This window comes from Nyctibius grandis, unplaced genomic scaffold (assembly GCF_013368605.1).
Source record: "Nyctibius grandis isolate bNycGra1 unplaced genomic scaffold, bNycGra1.pri scaffold_139_arrow_ctg1, whole genome shotgun sequence".
Classification (NCBI taxonomy): Eukaryota; Metazoa; Chordata; class Aves; order Nyctibiiformes; family Nyctibiidae; genus Nyctibius; species Nyctibius grandis.
In genome coordinates this window covers 1-17,138 of record NW_027167512.1, presented here as the reverse complement: position 1 = coordinate 17,138, position 17,138 = coordinate 1, and the positions used below count along the sequence as shown (strand labels likewise).

General features: G+C 65.9%; 2 protein-coding genes across 2 annotated transcripts; both read left to right on the top strand.

The window, feature by feature from the left end:
* The first annotated feature begins 8,487 nt into the window (after window positions 1–8,487).
* Window positions 8,488–17,132, top strand: LOC137677316 (zinc finger protein 316-like). Its single transcript, XM_068424610.1, has 5 exons — window positions 8,488–8,749; window positions 9,222–9,335; window positions 10,073–11,597; window positions 11,988–12,085; window positions 14,824–17,132. Exons 1-5 carry the CDS (start codon window positions 8,488–8,490, stop codon window positions 15,711–15,713), a joined length of 2,889 nt encoding a protein of 962 aa, XP_068280711.1. The 3' UTR covers window positions 15,714–17,132.
* Window positions 13,112–14,910, top strand: LOC137677319 (zinc finger protein 620-like). The gene is made up of 4 exons (XM_068424612.1): window positions 13,112–13,200; window positions 13,951–14,077; window positions 14,429–14,579; window positions 14,824–14,910. Exons 1-3 carry the CDS (start codon window positions 13,192–13,194, stop codon window positions 14,539–14,541), a joined length of 249 nt encoding a protein of 82 aa, XP_068280713.1. The 5' UTR covers window positions 13,112–13,191; the 3' UTR covers window positions 14,542–14,579; window positions 14,824–14,910.
* Window positions 17,133–17,138: the final 6 nt, after the last annotated feature.

The following is a 17,138-nucleotide window of genomic DNA, read 5'->3' as shown; positions in this document are numbered from 1 at the left end:
TACGGAGCAGCCCCGCCTTGGGAGGCAGCTGCCGCCAGCCCCCAGACCCCCCTCTGCCCCCCACTCACCTGCCCACGCTCTGTTCACCCGCCTGCGCGGCGGCCGCCCGCTCTCTGCCCCGGCCCCGCCGCCCCGGGGGTGCTGCCCCCCCCCGCGCTGCCCGGGCTCCGTTCCCGTCCCCGTCCCTGTCCCCGTGGCCGCCCGGTCGTTCCCCCCCTCGCCGCGGGGGCTCCGCTCTTTATGGCCTCGCCGCGATCAAACTCCAGGGACGAGGCGAGATAACAGCCGGGACAAACCCACGGGGGATGAGGGACACGCGGAGGGGCTCCTGCGCCGCCGGAGACGCCGACGGACAGACAGACAGACGGACGGCGTGGCCAGGCAGCCGCCGCAGCTCCGGCCCGGGGGGGAGATGCCCGGAATTACCCAGAAAGGCCGAGAAGCCGCCGGCGCTTGTCGGAGCGCAGCCCACGCGCGTGGGCAGAGCCGCGGAGCCAAACCCCGCCGCCGGGCAGCAGCTCCGGTGAGGCCTCGCCGAGCACCGGAGCCGGAGGAGGGGGATGCTCGGAGGGGTCTCGGCAGAGCCCGTGTCAGCACGGCGAGAGGTCTGCGGGGCCGGGGTCTGGCTCGGAGGGACCCCCTGAGCTCGCCCCACGCCACGCTGGGCTAGCAGGCGGCAGCACCCCGAGCCCAGGGGGGATCCCCACGGGGCTACCGGTGGCCACGGCTCTACCGGGCCCTGCTGCGGGGGGGATCCACCCTGGAGCAGGCCCTGAGCCCCTCCCAGGGCCGCGGACACGTTTTGGGGCTCTTTGCCCCGTTTCCCACCATCGCTGGGGCGGGGGGCTGCCAGGGGGGCCCGGTGGGGAGGGGTCCCCACCCCGGTGGCTGTCCCCCCGGACATCTCCCAGCGGGGCCACCCCCAGCGGGCGGGCAGGGCCCGGTCCCTCCCGGGGACCCTCCTGCCCCGCTCCTCCCCGGGCAGGGGGTGCCCGGGGGTCCCGGGGGCTCCGCAGGGCCTGGGGGGGGCACAACCCCATGGCAGCGCCTGGGCCTGGCCCTCGTGGCGTCACCCGTCGCCATGGCAACGTGCCCCTGGCCCCTTCCACCCCATGGCAACCGCCCCGCCCCTCCCGCACCGTTCCCATGGCAACGCCTGCCTTAGTCCCGCCCCCACACGCCCCCCCGTCGCCATAGCAACCCCCGCTCTGGGGGTCTCGAGGCCGCGCTCGGTGGTGGTGGTGGGCTAGAGCGGCTGCTGTCGCCATGGCAACGCGGCCTACCCGGGAGGACCGGCCTGCGGCTCTGGGCGCTGCGTTATCACCTGGGCCCGGCCGCCGCGCTCCCCCTCCCCGGCCCCGCAGAGGTGGTTGCCATCGCAGGGCGCTCCCCTCGGGCTGGAGCCCGGCCACTGCGGCCGCCACCACCAGCCCGGGCCGCTGCAATGGACGGCAGGGCCCTGCCGTGTGGGTGAGGCCCAGCAGGGCCTGGCCTGGCCTGGTGTGGCCGGCCTGCTTGTAGGCCTGCTAGCATGCCCTGAGGGCCCGGCGGGTACGGCCTGGCAGCCTGGGGAGCATGTGCGGGGTCTGGAGACCCTGCTGAGCGCAGATAGGGTGGGGGGCGGCTCTACATGGCGGTGGGGGGGTGATGGCTGGAGGAACCAGCCGCAGGTCAAGCTGTGATTTGCCTGGGTTAGAACCAGGAACCTCCTCGCGCCTGGGTGACGCCGTGGAAGGAGCCTTTCAAGTCTGCCCGTGCGTGTTCCCCGGTGCTGGTGTGAGAGAAGTCCCGGAGGACGTGCGCTGTCCTCCGCGTTAGCACCATTATCACATCACACAGAGGAGTTTTGCCAAGCGTATGTGACCTCCTAGGATCACTGTACCCACGGTTTTGAAGAAGGTCAGGAGTGTTTCTCAAGAAAACCTCGTGGAAGTCCAGCGAAGCTCGTGGTTTTGGGGGAGTAAGAACTCTTATTCAAAAGCCAGAGCCCCAGCAGATGAACTGGACATGGCAGGAGGCCAGGGGCCATCGCAGGTGACACAGAAGGGCACAAGGACCTTTCAGAAGCAGAACAGGTTCTGCAGGCAGGGTGACTCGGTGCGTGTGTGACAGTTCCGCAGTGAAGCGCATCTTGGCAGCGAGAGGAACTCTCCCTAAACCCGCCTGGATGTTAAAAGCGTCGTGTTTGCCCCTTTACTGGTAATACCGAGTCAAAGCTGCGTTTAGCAGCACTTTAAAATCTGAGATGCAGAGACTGATCCCTCGTGTGACCCCGCTGTGCTCCCGGAGTAGGGAGCGTTTGCCATCGCTCCTGCTGAGCCCTTCGCACCAGCTGCTGCGTTGTGGCCTCGGGATCGCTGGGATTTGGAAAACTGTTCTGGGTTTAAACGAAAAAATCCGCTGTTTCTATAAAAGGAAACCACGTGAGGACGTCTGGAATGAAAGGAGCCTTTGAAACAAAACTTCTGAGCGGGTGTTTATGTTTCATAGCGGTTATCAGCCGCACACAGAGCGCGGCACGGGTGATAAACGGCCGTGGGAGAGCGGAGGTCGGTGCTCCCCCTCGCCCTGAAGGGCGACAAAAAGGGGCAGCAACCGGGGCAGACCTCGCGGCGTTGGTGAACCCGCCTCTGCCAAAGGAGAGGCGAGAGGAAAGCGAGTGCTGAGGAAGTGGCTGAGGTTGAAGTGGAGCTGCTCGAGCCTGCGGAGGTCAGAGAGCCTGCTGTGGTGGGAGGCGTCTGGGCCTGCAGGTTTTATGCTGCTCTGTCCCAAAACGGGCTGAGGGGGGGGTGCATAGAGCAGCAAATCGTATTTTACAGCACAGCGGGTTGGCTGTTGGGAGCCTCCACACGCAAACAGTCTGAGCAGGCGTATGATGGGGTAGTCTGTGTCTCCAGCGTCTCCTGGATCAGCAGCGTGGGGGCAGGAAGAGTATCTTGAGTTGTAGACCTTAGTGCAGTCTACAACTACCCGAAGGGAGGTTGTAGCGCAGTGGGAGTCGGCCTCTTCTCCCAGGCAACCAGCGCTAGGACAAGAGGACACAGCCTCAAGCTTGGCCAGGGGAGGGTCAGGTTGGACATGAGGAAGCATTTCTTCTCAGCAAGGGTCATTAGCCATTGGAAGGGGCTGCCCAGGGAGGTGGTGGAGTCACCATCTCTGGAGGGGTTTAAGCAAAGCCTGGACATGGCACTTAGTGCCCTGGTCTAGTTGCCATGGTGGTGTCAGGGCAATGGTTGAACTTGATGAGCCCAGAGGGCTCTTCCAACCTCATTGATTCTGGGATTCTGCAATGGGTGAGCAGCAGCCAGGGCATGCCCAGGAGACAGGCCAAAGCCACGAGAGGAGGGCAAAACCCAACGCAGATGCCAGGAGTCACCCATCATGCTTCCTCATGTCCAACCTGACCCTCCCCTGGCGAAGCATTAAGGTGGGGCAGGGAGCAGTCGCACGTTTCCTCGGGGTTTTGCCAGCTGACTTAAGCGTGGCCACGCACGGGGGCTCTGGCAACGTGACAAACCAGGGGAGAAACGTGCTGTGTGGCTTCCTGCGAACACGCCGGCCGCCCTCGTCCCTCGTGGGAGGGAAAGCGCTCGTGGACTTCTCTGGAGAGCGGCTCCATGCCAGCCAGCTGCCCCCGGGGCCTCTCCCTGCTGAGTCAGAGGCAGGTGCCACCGGCTGGGATGGCAGCGTGCCTGCGCCCGGCCGCGGGCAGGTCACGTCCCAACGGCCACCTCCCACAGCAGAGGGGTTTATCGCATGTGTCATTTCAAAATAAACCTCCACAAGACCTTTGTGGCCTCCAGCTGCCATCCTGCCTTCCCTGCGCTGCCGCGGCGAGGGCTGCAGCGGGAGCAGGCGGGAGGGGAAGCGTGTTGTGAAGATTTTAATTACAAAGGGGCTGGATCGTGGTGAAACTTGTGAAAAGCAAACACAAGGGTGGGAATCAGACACGTCTGGAAGCTTCAAACGTGTTCCCACCACTCTGCTGTGTTCCTTGTGAGACCTCTCGCTCTTGTGTTCCTTGGCAGAAGGCCTGTTTCTTTCTGATGAGAATTGCTCACCGTCACCCCCCTCCAAAATTAAAGCAGCCTCCTGGAAACTACAAGCAACAGACGTGGAGTTGTTTGTCCTGTCTTACCCAACGTCTCTCCTTCCTAAATCCCCTCTAGACCCAGGAGGCTGCACGTCACTCCTGCTCGGCGTGAAACAGGGTGGGTTTTCCTTTGCCTTCATCACCTTCCCGTGTCCATCAGGTCCTTTAGAGCGTGGAGCCGAGCTTTGCTCTCTCCTCTAACGCCGTCCCTCAGAGCTGATCCCCCTGCTCGCCGTGGCTGCGGTTCTCTCTCCCCCTTCAGAGCAGGGTTTGCATCGCTCCAGCTGGTGCCTTCACACCAGACGCTGTTTTTCTCTGCCTGTTCCATAACTGCAGTCACCGAGCGTGTAATCAAAAGAACAACAGAGCACACAATGGCCTCCTAAGCTCCCCCATCCCTTCCGCCAGCTGTTTCTTTCTCTGAAGAGAAAAACCTTCCATTACTCAGACCTTTTATGAGTTTATGTTTCTTTTTCGGGGCCTGGATTCGGTGTTTCACCGAAGGGACGTTTCCTTTTAAGGCACAGCGCGCTGCTTGGGGAAGGGCAGCCACTAAATCACCCGAGCTGGGCTGCTGGAGAGGACAGAAGCGGTTTTAAGAGCCCAACCTGCAGCTCTTCCCCCTTCGGCTGCCCCGGGCTGTGTGCAGCCGCAGCGGTGGCCCCGCCGCAGGGTCAGCGGGGTAGAAATCTTCACTTAATTGTTGTAGAAGTTCTCATGAATTAAGGAGATAAGAATCAATAGAGGTGAAAAAGAATTAAGAATAGAATAATAAATATAAGTCAATGGGATAAACACAGGTGGGCTTTCACAATCCATGGATATTGTTCTCAGAGCTCCTTGTATAATCCTGACCTATGACTGAACCAATCAACAGTCAAAGCTTAATGAGTAGCCAAAGAGAAGCAGGCCTAGAAGTATTAATTTCTGATGATTCTAATAAAGGGGATGTATGGTTAACCTTTTCTTTACCTTAAAAGAAATATAGGACACTCAGAAATAAGCATTAATAGAAATAAGGTTCTAAATAGACTTGAGTTATTTTAGGTTAATACTTAGGAGACGCCGGCAGTGGAAACCAGACTCTGGTCAAGACGGGACGGTGGTCACGGCAAGAACATCGAGGATGGGGTGTTGGCTGGAGCTGGAGTGGAACCAGGAGATAAAGGTCAGCTGGCCAATGGAGAAGAACGGACTTTCGTGGACTCCTGACAATGGACTTTTGTGGACTCTGGACAAATGAAGAAAGAGGAATGGAAATAGTCAGTGGAATTTTAACAGAAGCTCGTGAGAAGTTTGTGATGTAACTGCTTGTTAGTTTCTATATAAACTGATAGTGAATTTGAGTCAGGTACCATGGTGGTGGTGGTCCAACTCTGAGCTGCTACAGGAAAGCGGGAGAGGGGCTTTTGACAAGGGCATGGAGAGACAGGACGAGGGGGAACGGTTTTAAACTGACAGAGGGGAGACTGAGATGAGATGTGAGGAAGCAATTCTTTGCTGTGAGGGTGGTGAGAGCCTGGCCCAGGTTGCCCAGAGCAGCTGTGGCTGCCCCCTCCCTGGCAGTGCTCAAGGCCAGGTTGGATGGGGCTGGGAGCAACCTGGTCTGGTGGAAGGTGTCCCTGCCCGTGGCAGGGGGTTGGAACTGGATGGGCTTTAAGGTCCCTTCCAACCCAAACCAGTCTGTGACTCTGTGATTCAGCACTTGGTTTGCAGCGAAGGAATCGCCGTAATTTTTAGCACTCAAAGAGTAGACCCAGAAATCCGTGTCCTTGAGGGTGTTACGAGGAGGATGATGGACACTCCTCAGCGTCTTCAGCTCCCCCGGCCCTTCCAGCTCTGCTCTCATCCCAGAAATATAATTGGGAAAAATCTCTCCCAGCCTCATGGATTCATTCCAAGCGGCGAAGGAAGAAGAAAGCGACTTTGGGGCTTTTCATGATATTTTGAGGCATAAAGCACTAACGAGGTTTGCGGTCCCGTGCTCCCCAGCCCCTCCCCGGCCCTGGCGTGTGCCCGGCGCTTGCCCTGGTTGCCGGCGGCTGAACCACGTGTACACCTGGCACGTTGTGGGACGGTGGCACAACTGGGGCATCCTGAAAAAAGCCACCTGGGGCCACGGCGTGTGTTGTGCTCAGAGGTGGCGCAGAAACCGGTGGGAGTCCTCGTACCTCGTGCAGGGTGAGGGAGGGGATTCTGCCCCTCTGCCCCGCTCTTGGGAGACCCCCCTGCAGTGCTGCGTCCAGCTCTGGGGCCCAACAGAAGGACACGGAGCTGTTGGAGCGAGTCCAGAGGAGGCCACGGAGATGCTCCGAGGGCTGGAGCCCCTCTGCTCTGGAGACAGGCTGAGAGAGTTGGGGCTGTTCAGCCTGGAGAAGAGAAGGCTCCGGGGAGACCTTCTAGCACCTTCCAGTGCCTGAAGGGGCTACAGGAAAGCTGGAGAGGGGCTTTTGACAAGGGCATGGAGTGACAGGACGAGGGGGAACGGTTTTAAACTGACAGAGGGGAGATTGAGATGAGATGTGAGGAAGAAATTCTTTGCTGTGAGGGTGGTGGAGAGCCTGGCCCAGGTTGCCCAGAGCAGCTGTGGCTGCCCCCTCCCTGGCAGTGTTCAAGGCCAGGCTGGATGGGGCTGGGAGCAACCTGGTCTGGTGGAAGGTGTCCCTGTCCATGGCAGGGGGTTGGAACTGGATGGGCTTTAAGGTCCCTTCCAACCCAAACCAGTCTGGGATTCTATAAATAGAAACATCCCCCAGTTTTGAGGTTTCAGGGGGGCACTGGGGGTCAGTACCCAGGGGGGTGCAGCCCATCCAGCACCCGGTGGTACCACCACGCTCTGCAGGGCCATGGGGAGGAGACATCTACACGGCTTTAAATCCCTCCAGGGATGGTGACTCCACCACTGCCCTGGGCTTTACCTCCCCAGGGATGGGCTGAGCCTTCCTCGCCCCACGCTCTCCTCCTCGCCAGCTCCTTTATTTCTCATTCCAACGCCAGGCCTGCAGCCACGGCTCTGGGCCTTCCCCTGGCCCCCAGCCAGCGTTGCTCCCATCAAAGCTCCTCGGTTCCGCCCTGGTGCGTCAGCGGGTGCCTGTGTGCCCTGGCACAGCATGGCACAGCATGGCACGGCTCGGCACGGCTGCTTCCCCAGCCGCCCCCGGCTGCCAGGTGGGTGCACCGGGGTGGGGATTTCTCTTGTGTCACCACAGCAGCAGAAGTTTGGCATCTTGCAGGGGTGGTTCAGCGGTTCCTGGCCCAGGGATTGGAGATCATTCTATGTGGACTCATTAATTTTCCCTGCCAGTCTTCTACTCCCAGGAACTCCAGGGTTAAAGGTAGTTTTACCATTTTAGGGGCCTTTCGAAAAGCAAGATCGTACACAATTAATTACCTGCCTAATCATTCCTGAACTCATCAAGCATTTACTTAAAACTGGTCACAGAAGATGCTCTAACGTTTGCTCTCCCCATAACTGCGAATAAAATGAACAAGGTGACGTCCTGCAAGGCGAAGAACGTTTTTTTAAGCAACTATTTATTACGCTGATCGTGTAATAAATATAAAAACCCTAAAACTACGTAGACAATGAAGCTGAATAACAGAACGATGGAGCAGTGAGCACTGGCAGCTGGTGGAGCCGAGTCAGCGTTTCGTTAGCGTCACAGCGGGATGCAGACGGCAGCGTCTGTCCTGTTGTGTGGGGGTTGTGAAATACTTCCTGATGTGACTTCAAGAGAGATGTTGAGGTGTTGGAGCGAGTGCAGAGGAGGGCGACCAAGGTGGTGAAGGGTCTGGAGGGTCTGACCTGCGAGGAACGGCTGAGGGAGCTGGGGGTGTTTAGCCTGGAGAAGAGGAGGCTCAGAGGTGACCTTAGTGCAGTCTACAAGTACATGAGGAAGCATTTCTTCTCAGCAAGGGTCATTAGCCATTGGCAGGGGCTGCCCAGGGAGGTGGTGGGGTCACCATCTCTGGAGGGGTTTAAGAAAAGCCTGGACATGGCACTTAGTGCCCTGGTCTAGTTGCCATGGTGGTGTCAGGGCAATGGTTGGACTCGATGAGCCCAGAGGGCTCTTCCAACCTCATTGATTCTGGGATTCTGGGGTGACCAGAGGCTGGTCCCCCGGGAGGGGACAGGGGACACCGGGCACCAGGAGCCTGCCTGCCCCTCTGCAAGGGGGGAGTGGGGAAGGGCGGGGGGGGTCTGGCCAGTGCAGGGGGACAGTCACTGCAGAGGGCACTTGTGCCAGGGCAGGGGGGGTCAGGGCATGGGGGTACCAGGGCTGTGAGTGGGGCAGGGAGGGGGGCACCCCACAGCCCCGGCACCGCGGCCCCGTCCCCCCCCCGCTCCCCGGTGCCCGCCCCCCCCCGCCGCTCCGCCCCGCTCCGCCCCGAAGATGGCTGCGGGCTGCGGGCCGCTGGTACGGCCGGGCCGGGGGTGGTGCGGGGCAGGGGGGGGGTCCTGGGGAGCAGGGCCTGTGCCCGGGGAGGGGCACAGGGGCCGAGCCGGGCTGGCACAGGCTGTTTTGCAGGAGCCGGTGAGCTTCGAGGACGTGGCGGTCCGGTTCTCGGCGGAGGAGTGGCGGGGGCTGGCGGGGTGGCAGAAGGGGCTCTACAAGGAGGTGACGATGGAGAGCTACCAGCTGATCGCCTCCCTCGGTGAGAGACCCCCCTGCCACCCCACCCCACCCCATCCCCATCCCCATCCCCACCCCATCCCACCCCACCCCACCCCAGGGCCATGGGGATGCTGTGTGCCCCCCATCCAGCCCCCCCGACCCCCCACTTGGGGGGTGCTGCTGTTAAATGGCCCCTCCTGGCTCCAGCACTGTGGGAAGGAGCCAGAGGCCAGCGGGGACGGAGCAGGGCTGGTGGCGGTGGCCTGGGGGACAAGGTGTGGCAGGGAGGTGGCAGAGGGGGGTCTCAGGGGGAGCGAGGAGGGGATGGGGTGCTGCGGGGGCTGCTCCACGGCTCTTCCCTGCCCCGGGCACCCTGGGGTCCCCCCAAAGTGCCCAAGCAGGATGGCACCGGGGGCGTGTGGGGGCTGCGGGGCGGAGGGGGTCCCCTGGGGACGTGGGAGCGGTGCGGCCGTGGCGGCAGGGGCTCAGACCCCCGTCTCTCCCCGGCGCAGGCTCGGCCGGCCCCAAGCCGGAGCTGGTCCTGGAGCTGGAGCGGGGCGAAGAGCCGCACCCGGGGGACCCCCCGGCTGCGCCCGCGGTGGGGACCCTGCGAGCCCCCGGCACAGGTGAGTGGCACGCTGCCCCCTGCCCCTGCCCCTGGCGCTCCCCCTGCCCCTGCCCCTGCCCTGCCAGGGGCTGGCAGCGGCCCACGTCTGTCCCTGTGCCAGGTTCACTGCGCAGCGAGGCCGAGCTGCCCCTTCCCATCACCTGGGCCGGCGTCTCCCAGCTCCGGGTGGCGCGGTGGCGGGCACCGGCTGCTCCCCGAGCCAAGCCCAGACCTCGCCCGTGAGGAGCCGGGGTGCCAAGGGACAGGAGGCGGCCGGAGGCGGTGGGCAGGGATGGGCACAGCCGGCCGTAGCGCCGAGGCAGGTCGGAGGCAGGGCAGGAGGGCGGCGTGCGGGGGGGTGCAGAGCAGGGGCAGCTCCTGCCGGGTCTCACGGCTCCGCTTATCGGCGCGGGAGCTGACCTTGGCCTTGGCCGGCGAGGGGGACGTGTGCCAGGGGGCTGAGGATGGCGCCCCGGTGGCTCCGGTGTGGGGGCAGGTCCCTCCACGGTGCGGAGGCGTGAGCAGCTCCGCAGCCATGCCCTGCCCGGAGCAGCGCTGCCGGGGTGCCGTGCCAGGTCCCGCTGCTGGCAGGGCTGCCACCCCCAGCCCTCGCGGGTCCGGTGGGGCAGGGGGCCGGTGCTGTGCCAGAGGGGCTGGGGGCTCCTTCCTGCAGCACAGGGAGCCACCTCTGCCTTTCCCTGCGTGCCTCAGTTTCCCCACTTGCGAACGGAGCCCGACCAGGGACGTCTCTTGCAGGGGGCTGCCCCCGGCGCCGGCTCCCCGGCTGCCGCGCTGGCAAGAGGAAGGATCTCTGCCTGGCCGACCGCGTGAGGCTGCTGGCGGCGCTGGAGTCGCCCTCCGCCTCGCTCTCCAGCGTGGCCAAGCTCTTCGGCATCTCCAGGAGCCAGGCGGGCCGCATCGGCCAGCGCCGGGAGCAGATCCTGGCCGACTGGGGCACCCACGCCAACCCGCTGCGCAAGCGCAGGCGCCGGCGGCGCGGCGAAGCCGGCGACGTGGAGGACGCGCTGGTCGCCTGGTCCCGGCAAGCGCTGGCCCGCGGCGAGCGCCTCTCGGAGCCCGTCCTGAAAGCCAAGGCGCAGGAGCTGGCCCTCGGCGCGGGCCGGGACTTGGTGGCCACCGACGGCTGGTTGTGCCAGTGGAAAGCTCGCCACAACGTCGTCTTCAAGGGGCAGCGGGGCGAGGAGGTGGAGGTGGACGCTGGCAGCGCCCAGAGCTGGGTCAGCGAGGTGCTGCCCGCCCTGCTGGCCGGCTACCGAGCCCAGGACGTGTTCAGCGCCGGCGAGACGGGGCTGCTGTACCGCGGGTACCCGGTGCCCGCCCCCGGGGGCGGCACGAGCGCCAGCGCCCGCGTCTCCGTCCTCTGCTGCGCCAACCACACCGGCACGGAGAAGCGGCGTCTGCTGGTGGTGGGCCGGAGCCGGCGGCCCCGCTGCCTGCCCGAGGACCCGCGGGCGCTGCCCGTCGCCTACGCCGGCTCGGCCGACGCGCGGGTGACGGCGCCCATCTTCCGCGAGTGGCTCCTGCGGTGGGACCGGGAGCTCCGCCGCCTCCGCCGCAGCGTCCTCCTCTTCGTGGCCCGCGGCGGCGCCCACCCCCCCGAGCTGCGCCACGAGCTGCGCAACGTCAGGCTGGTTTTCTTCCCCGCCGCCGGCGTCGCCCACCCCATGGACGCCGGCGTCATCCCCAACCTGAAGGGCCACTACCGGGCGCTGGTGCTGGCCAGGGCGGCGCAGGGCCCGGTGGCCGAGGTGGCCGGCCGGGTGACGCTGCTGGACGCCGTCTACCTCCTGCACAGGGCCTGGGGGCTGGTGCGGCCGGCGACGGTGCAGAGCTGCTTCCGCAAGGCCGGCTTCTACCTGGTGCCGCCGGGGCGGCGCGAGACCGAGCCGGGGCCGCTGGCGGACGTGCCGCGGCCGCCCTGCCTCAGCGAGCCCGACTTCGTGGCCTTCGTGGGCATGGACGCGGCGGAGCCGGCCGTGGGCGAGGGCGGCTCACCGGCACGGCGGGACGCGGGGGCTGCGGGTGGCGAGGAGGAGGAGGAGGAGGAGGAGGAGGGTGAGGCGGAGGCCGGGAGCCCCGTCACAGCCGCCGAGGCGCTGGCCGGGCTGTCGACGGCCATGAAGTGGTGCCAGCTCCACGGGCTGGTTGGCCACTGGGAGCGGCTGCTGGAGACGGAGAGCGCCCTGCGCACGGCCGCCGTGGCCGAGGCCGCCCGGGGCACGCGCCCGGCACCCACCGGCTGCGCGCCCGGCACCGTGCCGTAGGGCGGGCGGCGTGGGCCGGGGCCTTGGTGGCATCGAGGAGGGACAGGGGGTGCGGGACAGACCCTCAGCATCTCACAGGGAGCGGCACCATGCTGCGTCCCCCTCGCCCTGCCCGGAGCTGGTGGCCACAGGGGCTGGTGGCCACAGGGGCTGGTGGCCACAGGGGCTGGGCACTGCCCCTGAGCTGTGGGGTCAAGGACAAGCGGCCACAGCAACAGGGAGGGCAGGGGGACTGCAGGGAGCGGGGATGCTCGGGGGTGGCCGTGCCGTGGCCCTGCCTGGGGCCACCGCGGGCCTGGCCCTGGGACAAAGCTTGGGCCAGGCTGGTGCCGGCTCCCCGCGGAGCTGAGCCCCTCTCCCGGTACTGCCCCCGGGGTTGCCTCCAGCACCCCAGCTCTGCCGTACCCCCCCGAATCGGGGCCGTGCCGGGCACCCAGGGCGGCCGTGGAGCCCCGGGAGCGTTCGGGCTGTCCTGTGACACCGGGTCTGTCGTGTCCGTCCGGGTGATGTGGGATGTTCTGTGCTCACCCCCGCCGTCCTGACCCCCCAGCAGTAAAGGAGGTGCCCGCTGGATGCCCTGTGGTCCCGTGCTGTGCCAGCGGCCTGACCCCCTGCGACGGGAGCGTCCCCTCGTGCCCCACCGGCGTGGGGCCGTGCGGGGACACGGACGCGCCGCGCAGGGACAGCAGAGCCCCGTCCCCGCCGCAGGGGTGGCTGCAGCTCCCGTGAGACCCCGAGCTACCGAGGGGATGTGGGTGCAGGGGCCTCGGGGGGTGGGGGGGGGAGAGGGTGCCCTGTGGCACCGCGGTTCTCCCTCTTCTCTTCTTCTCTCTTCTCTTCTTCTCCTCTTCTCTTCTCTTCTCTTCTCTTCTCTTCTCTTCTCTTCTCTTCTCTTCTCTTCTCTTCTCTTCTCTTCTCTTCTCTCTTCTCTTCTTTTTTCTCCTTTTTTCTCCTCTTCTCTTTCATTCTCCTCATCCCTTCACCAGGGCTCACCGAGTGCCAGCTCCCCGCTCCTCACGGTGCCCGGGGCTGATGCTCCCTGCTCCTCACGGTGCCCGGGGCTCCCCTGCAGGGCTGATACTCCCAGTGCTCCCAGTGCCCGGGGCCGGTGGGCCGGTGCCCGGGGCTCCCCATGGCTGATGCTGCTGGTGCCCGGGGCCGATGCTCCCGGTGCTTGGGGCTGCCGGTGCCCAGGCCTGATGCTCCCCGTACCCGGTGCTCCCCATGACCGGGGCTGATGCTCCCCACGATTCCCGGTGCCTGGATTCTCCCCCCCCGCCGCTGCCGGTGCCCCCGGTGCCCAGTACCCCCCCATGCCCGGTGCCGACGCCCCCGGTGCTGCCGATGCCCGGTGCCGGTGTCCCCGGTGCTCCCGGTGCCCGATGCTCCCGGTGCCCGGTACCCCCCGTGCCCGGTGCCCGATGCTCCCGGTGTCCCCGGTGCCCGGGCCCGCCCCCCCCGCCGCATCCCCGCCCCCGCCGTCCCCTTCCGGGCCCGCCCCGGTCTCGGCTCCGCCGGTGCCATCGCGGGGCTTCGTGCCGGGGCCCCTCCGGGGGTGCCGCCCCCCCCCCCCCCCCGCCCCGGGCAGCGATGCAGCGGGTAAGGGCGAACGGGGACCCCCGGGACCCTCCGGAGCGGGGCCGGGCGGGGGGTCCCGGGGGGAGCAGGAGGGGCTGCGGGAGCCCCCGGGGAACCGCCTGCATCCCCTTACCCGGCCTGTCCCTCCGGTGGTCCCCGACGGGTGCTGAGCGGCGGGGTCCGAACCGGGCTGGATGCGGCCCCGGCCGTGCGTGGGGTGGGGGGGTCCCACGGGCCGGTGTCGCCCCCTCGCCCGGGGGCAGCCGGACCCTCGGGGCGTGCTGGGGAGCGGGGCCGGGACGGTCCGGGGGTCCCTGCGCTACCGGGACAGCCCGGGGGTCACCACGGTCCGGGGGTCCCTGTGCCACCGGGACAGGCCGGGGGTCACCACGGTCCGGGGGTCATCGTGGTCCCGGGGGTCACCGCGGCCCCGGGGGTCCCTGCTCCACCGGGACAGAGTGGGGGTCACCACAGCCCGGGGGTCACCGCGGCCCCGGGGGTCCCTGCGCCACCGGGACAGCCCGGGGGGTCACTGCAACCCGGGGGTCACCACAGCCCGGGGGTCACCGCAGCCCCGGGGGTCCCTGCGCTGGTGACCGGGGGGGGCCGAGCAGCCCAAGGACGGGGGCGTTTGGGACCCTCGGCGTGCTCCAGCCCCGTGTCCCCGGGAGGAGAAGGGGGTCATGGCTGCAGACACCCCCCGGGGGGTCCGGCGAGGGGACGGTGCCGCCGCCCCCCCCGGGTCCCCTCAGCCCCCGCTGTGTCGTCCAGGGCGCGGTGACGTTCGAGGACGTGGCCGTGTACTTCTCGCCCGCCGAGTGGGCAGAGCTGGCGGCCTGGCAGCGGGAGCTCTACCGGGAGGTCATGATGGACAACTACGACCTGGTGGCCAGCCTGGGTAAGGACGAGCCCCCCGGGGGAGCCCGGGCACGGAGCTGGGCCGGGAGCACCGCGGGGGGCTCAGCCGGGGCCGGGGGTCCGCGGGCAGAGCCCCTCGGGTGGGCGCGCGTGGGCAGCGCCCGACCTGCCGTCTCTCCCCGCAGAGCGGGGCCGCGGCGTGCCCACCGCCCGCCCCGGGCTCGCCGAGTCCGTCCCCGGTGTGTGAGGATTAACGGCTCCAGGTACCCCGGTCCCCCCGACACAGCCCCCCCCGGCCCCGCTGCCCCCGCAGGCGGCATCCCCCGGGCACGTCCCCGCGGCCCCCGGTGACGCTCCGCGGGGGGTGCTGAGGCGTTTCTCTCCCCCCCAGACCCCGAGTTCACGTTCACCCACAGGATGGAGCCCAGGGAGCCGCGGCGCGGGGGGGTCCCCTGTGGCGGGGGGCACGGCGGAGCTCCGGACGCCTCCGGCACCCGTGAGTGACCGCGGGGACGCCGGGCTGGGCAATCGGTGCCGAGCGAGTAAGTTAGAGGCGGACGCCCCGAGCGTGGCCCCGCAGACCCCCCCCCCCGCCGGCGGGGCCCTGCCTGCTGTCCTCACCGGGTGGGTCTGGGGGTCCCACCTCGGCCCCGGGTGTCCCGGGGGTGTCGCAGGGGGAAGGGGAGGCTGCGGCGGGCGAGGGGCCGGTGGGACAGTGCTGGGTGCGTGGTGGGGGTGCCCCCGCGCCGGGACCCCCCTGCCACGGCTGTGCCCCTGTTCCCACAGCTGCCTGGGGCGGGACGGCCGGCGAGGGCGCACCGGAGGACGGCAACCGGGCACGCTGGGTGCCGTGCGTGTCACCGGCTGAGGAGCCGCGGTGGGAGCCGGGGGAGCAGCCCCCGGGGGTGCCCGTGGCGGGGGGCGAGGGGCTCGTCATCTGTGGCACGTGCGGGCAGAGCTTCGAGGACAGAGCGCGGCTGAGCGCGCACCAGGGCGAGCACCGGCGCCCGGCGCCCTGCCACCGGTGCCGCGCCTGCGGCAAAGCCTTCCGGCACCACCGCAACCTCCTGACGCACAAGAAGCACCGGGGCCGGCGGCGGCACGCCTGCGCCGAGTGCGGCGGGACCTTCTGCGTGAGAGGCGACCTGCTGCGGCACCGGGCGAGCCACGGCGGCGAGGGCGGCTGCTCCTGCCCGCCCCGAGGCCACCGCTGCCGCCACCGGCGCGAGCTGCCGGCGCGCCGCGAGGGGCACGCCGGCGGCGAGGCCGGGCCCGGCGCGGTGCCCTGCGAGGAGCGGCCCTTCGTGTGCGGGCGCTGCGGGCGCAGCTTCAGCTGGAGGGAGAGCCTGGTCATCCACCAGCGCGCCCACGCGCCCGAGCTCGCCCACAAGTGCCCCGACTGCGGCCGCGGCTTCAGCCGCCGCGGGAACCTGCGGGCGCACCGGCGGGTGCACACGGGCGAGCGGCCCTTCGCCTGCCCGCACTGCGACAGGGCCTTCTGCACCCAGGCCAACCTGGCCACCCACGCCAAGCTGCACCGGCGGTGCCGCGCCTTCGCCTGCTCCCTGTGCCGGCGCGGCTTCGGCTCCCGCGGCGAGCTGCTGCGGCACCAGCGGGCGCACGGGGACGGAGGGACCCTGGGCACGGGGGACGGCCCGGCTGGCTGCCAGCAGTAGTGACTGGTTGGGGTGGGAAGGGGCCTCTGGAGATCATCCAGCCCAACCCCTGCCCAAGCAGGGTCACCCAGAGCACGTTGCACAGGGTCGTGTCCAGGCAGGTTTGAATATCTCCAGAGAAGGAGACTCCCCCCCTCCCTGGGCAGCCTGTGCCAGGGCTCTGCCACCCTCACAGCAAAGAAGTTCCTCCTCATATTCACATGGAACTTCCCATGTTTCAGCTTGTGCCCGTTGCCCCTTGTCCTGTCGCTGGGCACCACTGAGAAGAGTCTGGCCCCATCCCCTTGACACCCCCTGAGGTATCTGTGAGCATTGATAAGATCCCCCCTCAGTCTGCTCTTCTCCAGCTGAACAGCCCCAGCTCCCGCAGCCTCTCCTCGCAGCAGAGATGCTCCAGCCCTCGGACCAGCTCTTCTCTTGTGTTCTGCTATTCTATTCTATTCTATTCTATTCTATTCTATTCTATTCTATTCTATTCTATTCTATTCTATTCTGTTCTGTTCTGTTCTGTTCTATACTGTTCTATACTGTTCTGTTCCATTTCCTTCCATTATCTCCTCTCTTTCTCTTCTCCTCATCTCATCTCTTCCAGACTCGTCGCGTCTCATCTCATCTGGTCTCTTCCCTTCTCTTCCCTTCTCTTCTTCCCTTCTCTTCCAGTCTCTTCGTCTCTTCTCTTCTCTTCCCTCCTTTCCTCTTCTCTTCCTCTTCTCTTCCTCTTCTCTTCCTCTTCTCTTCCTCTTCTCTTCCTCTTCTCTTCCTCTTCTCTTCCTATTATTTTCCTCTTATTTTCCTCTTATTTTCCTCTTATTTTCCTCTTCTCTTCCTCTTCTCTTCCTCTTCTCTTCCTCTTCTCTTCCTCTTCTCTTCCTCTTCTCTTCCTCTTCTCCTCCTCTCCTCTCCTCTCCTCTCCTCTCCTCTCCTTTCTTTTCTCATCTCATCTCTTCCATTCTTGTCTCTTCTCTTCTCTTCTCTTCTCTTCTCTTCTCTTCTCTTCTCTTCTCTTCTCTGTCTCTACTCTTCCTCTTCCCTTCCCTTCCCTTCCCTTCCTCTCTCCCCTCTCTCCTCCCTTCTCCCACACAGGTTTCCACAGCTGAGTTAGACTCTCCTTCACACTCATCTTCCTCAGTGCGAGTCAAACCTTGTTTAAGCAAAACCAGCCAGAGGCCATCCCTCTCCCTGTGAGCTCCCTGTTTAACCCCGGAGGAGACGCTCGTGTCGGGGCTGTCTCTGACAGAAACAGCAGCTGGTTTTCTGGAAGGTTGGGTGAGGATGAAGTGGGGAACAGTGGAGAGCAACCAGGGGCTGGTGACAGCAGGACAAGGACACCCTCACACCACCAGTGCTGGTTCCAGCCCCACCTGAGTGATTGCTCAACTCTGATCAAGAGGTTTACAAAGACTTTACTGACCAGCGAGGAGCTTC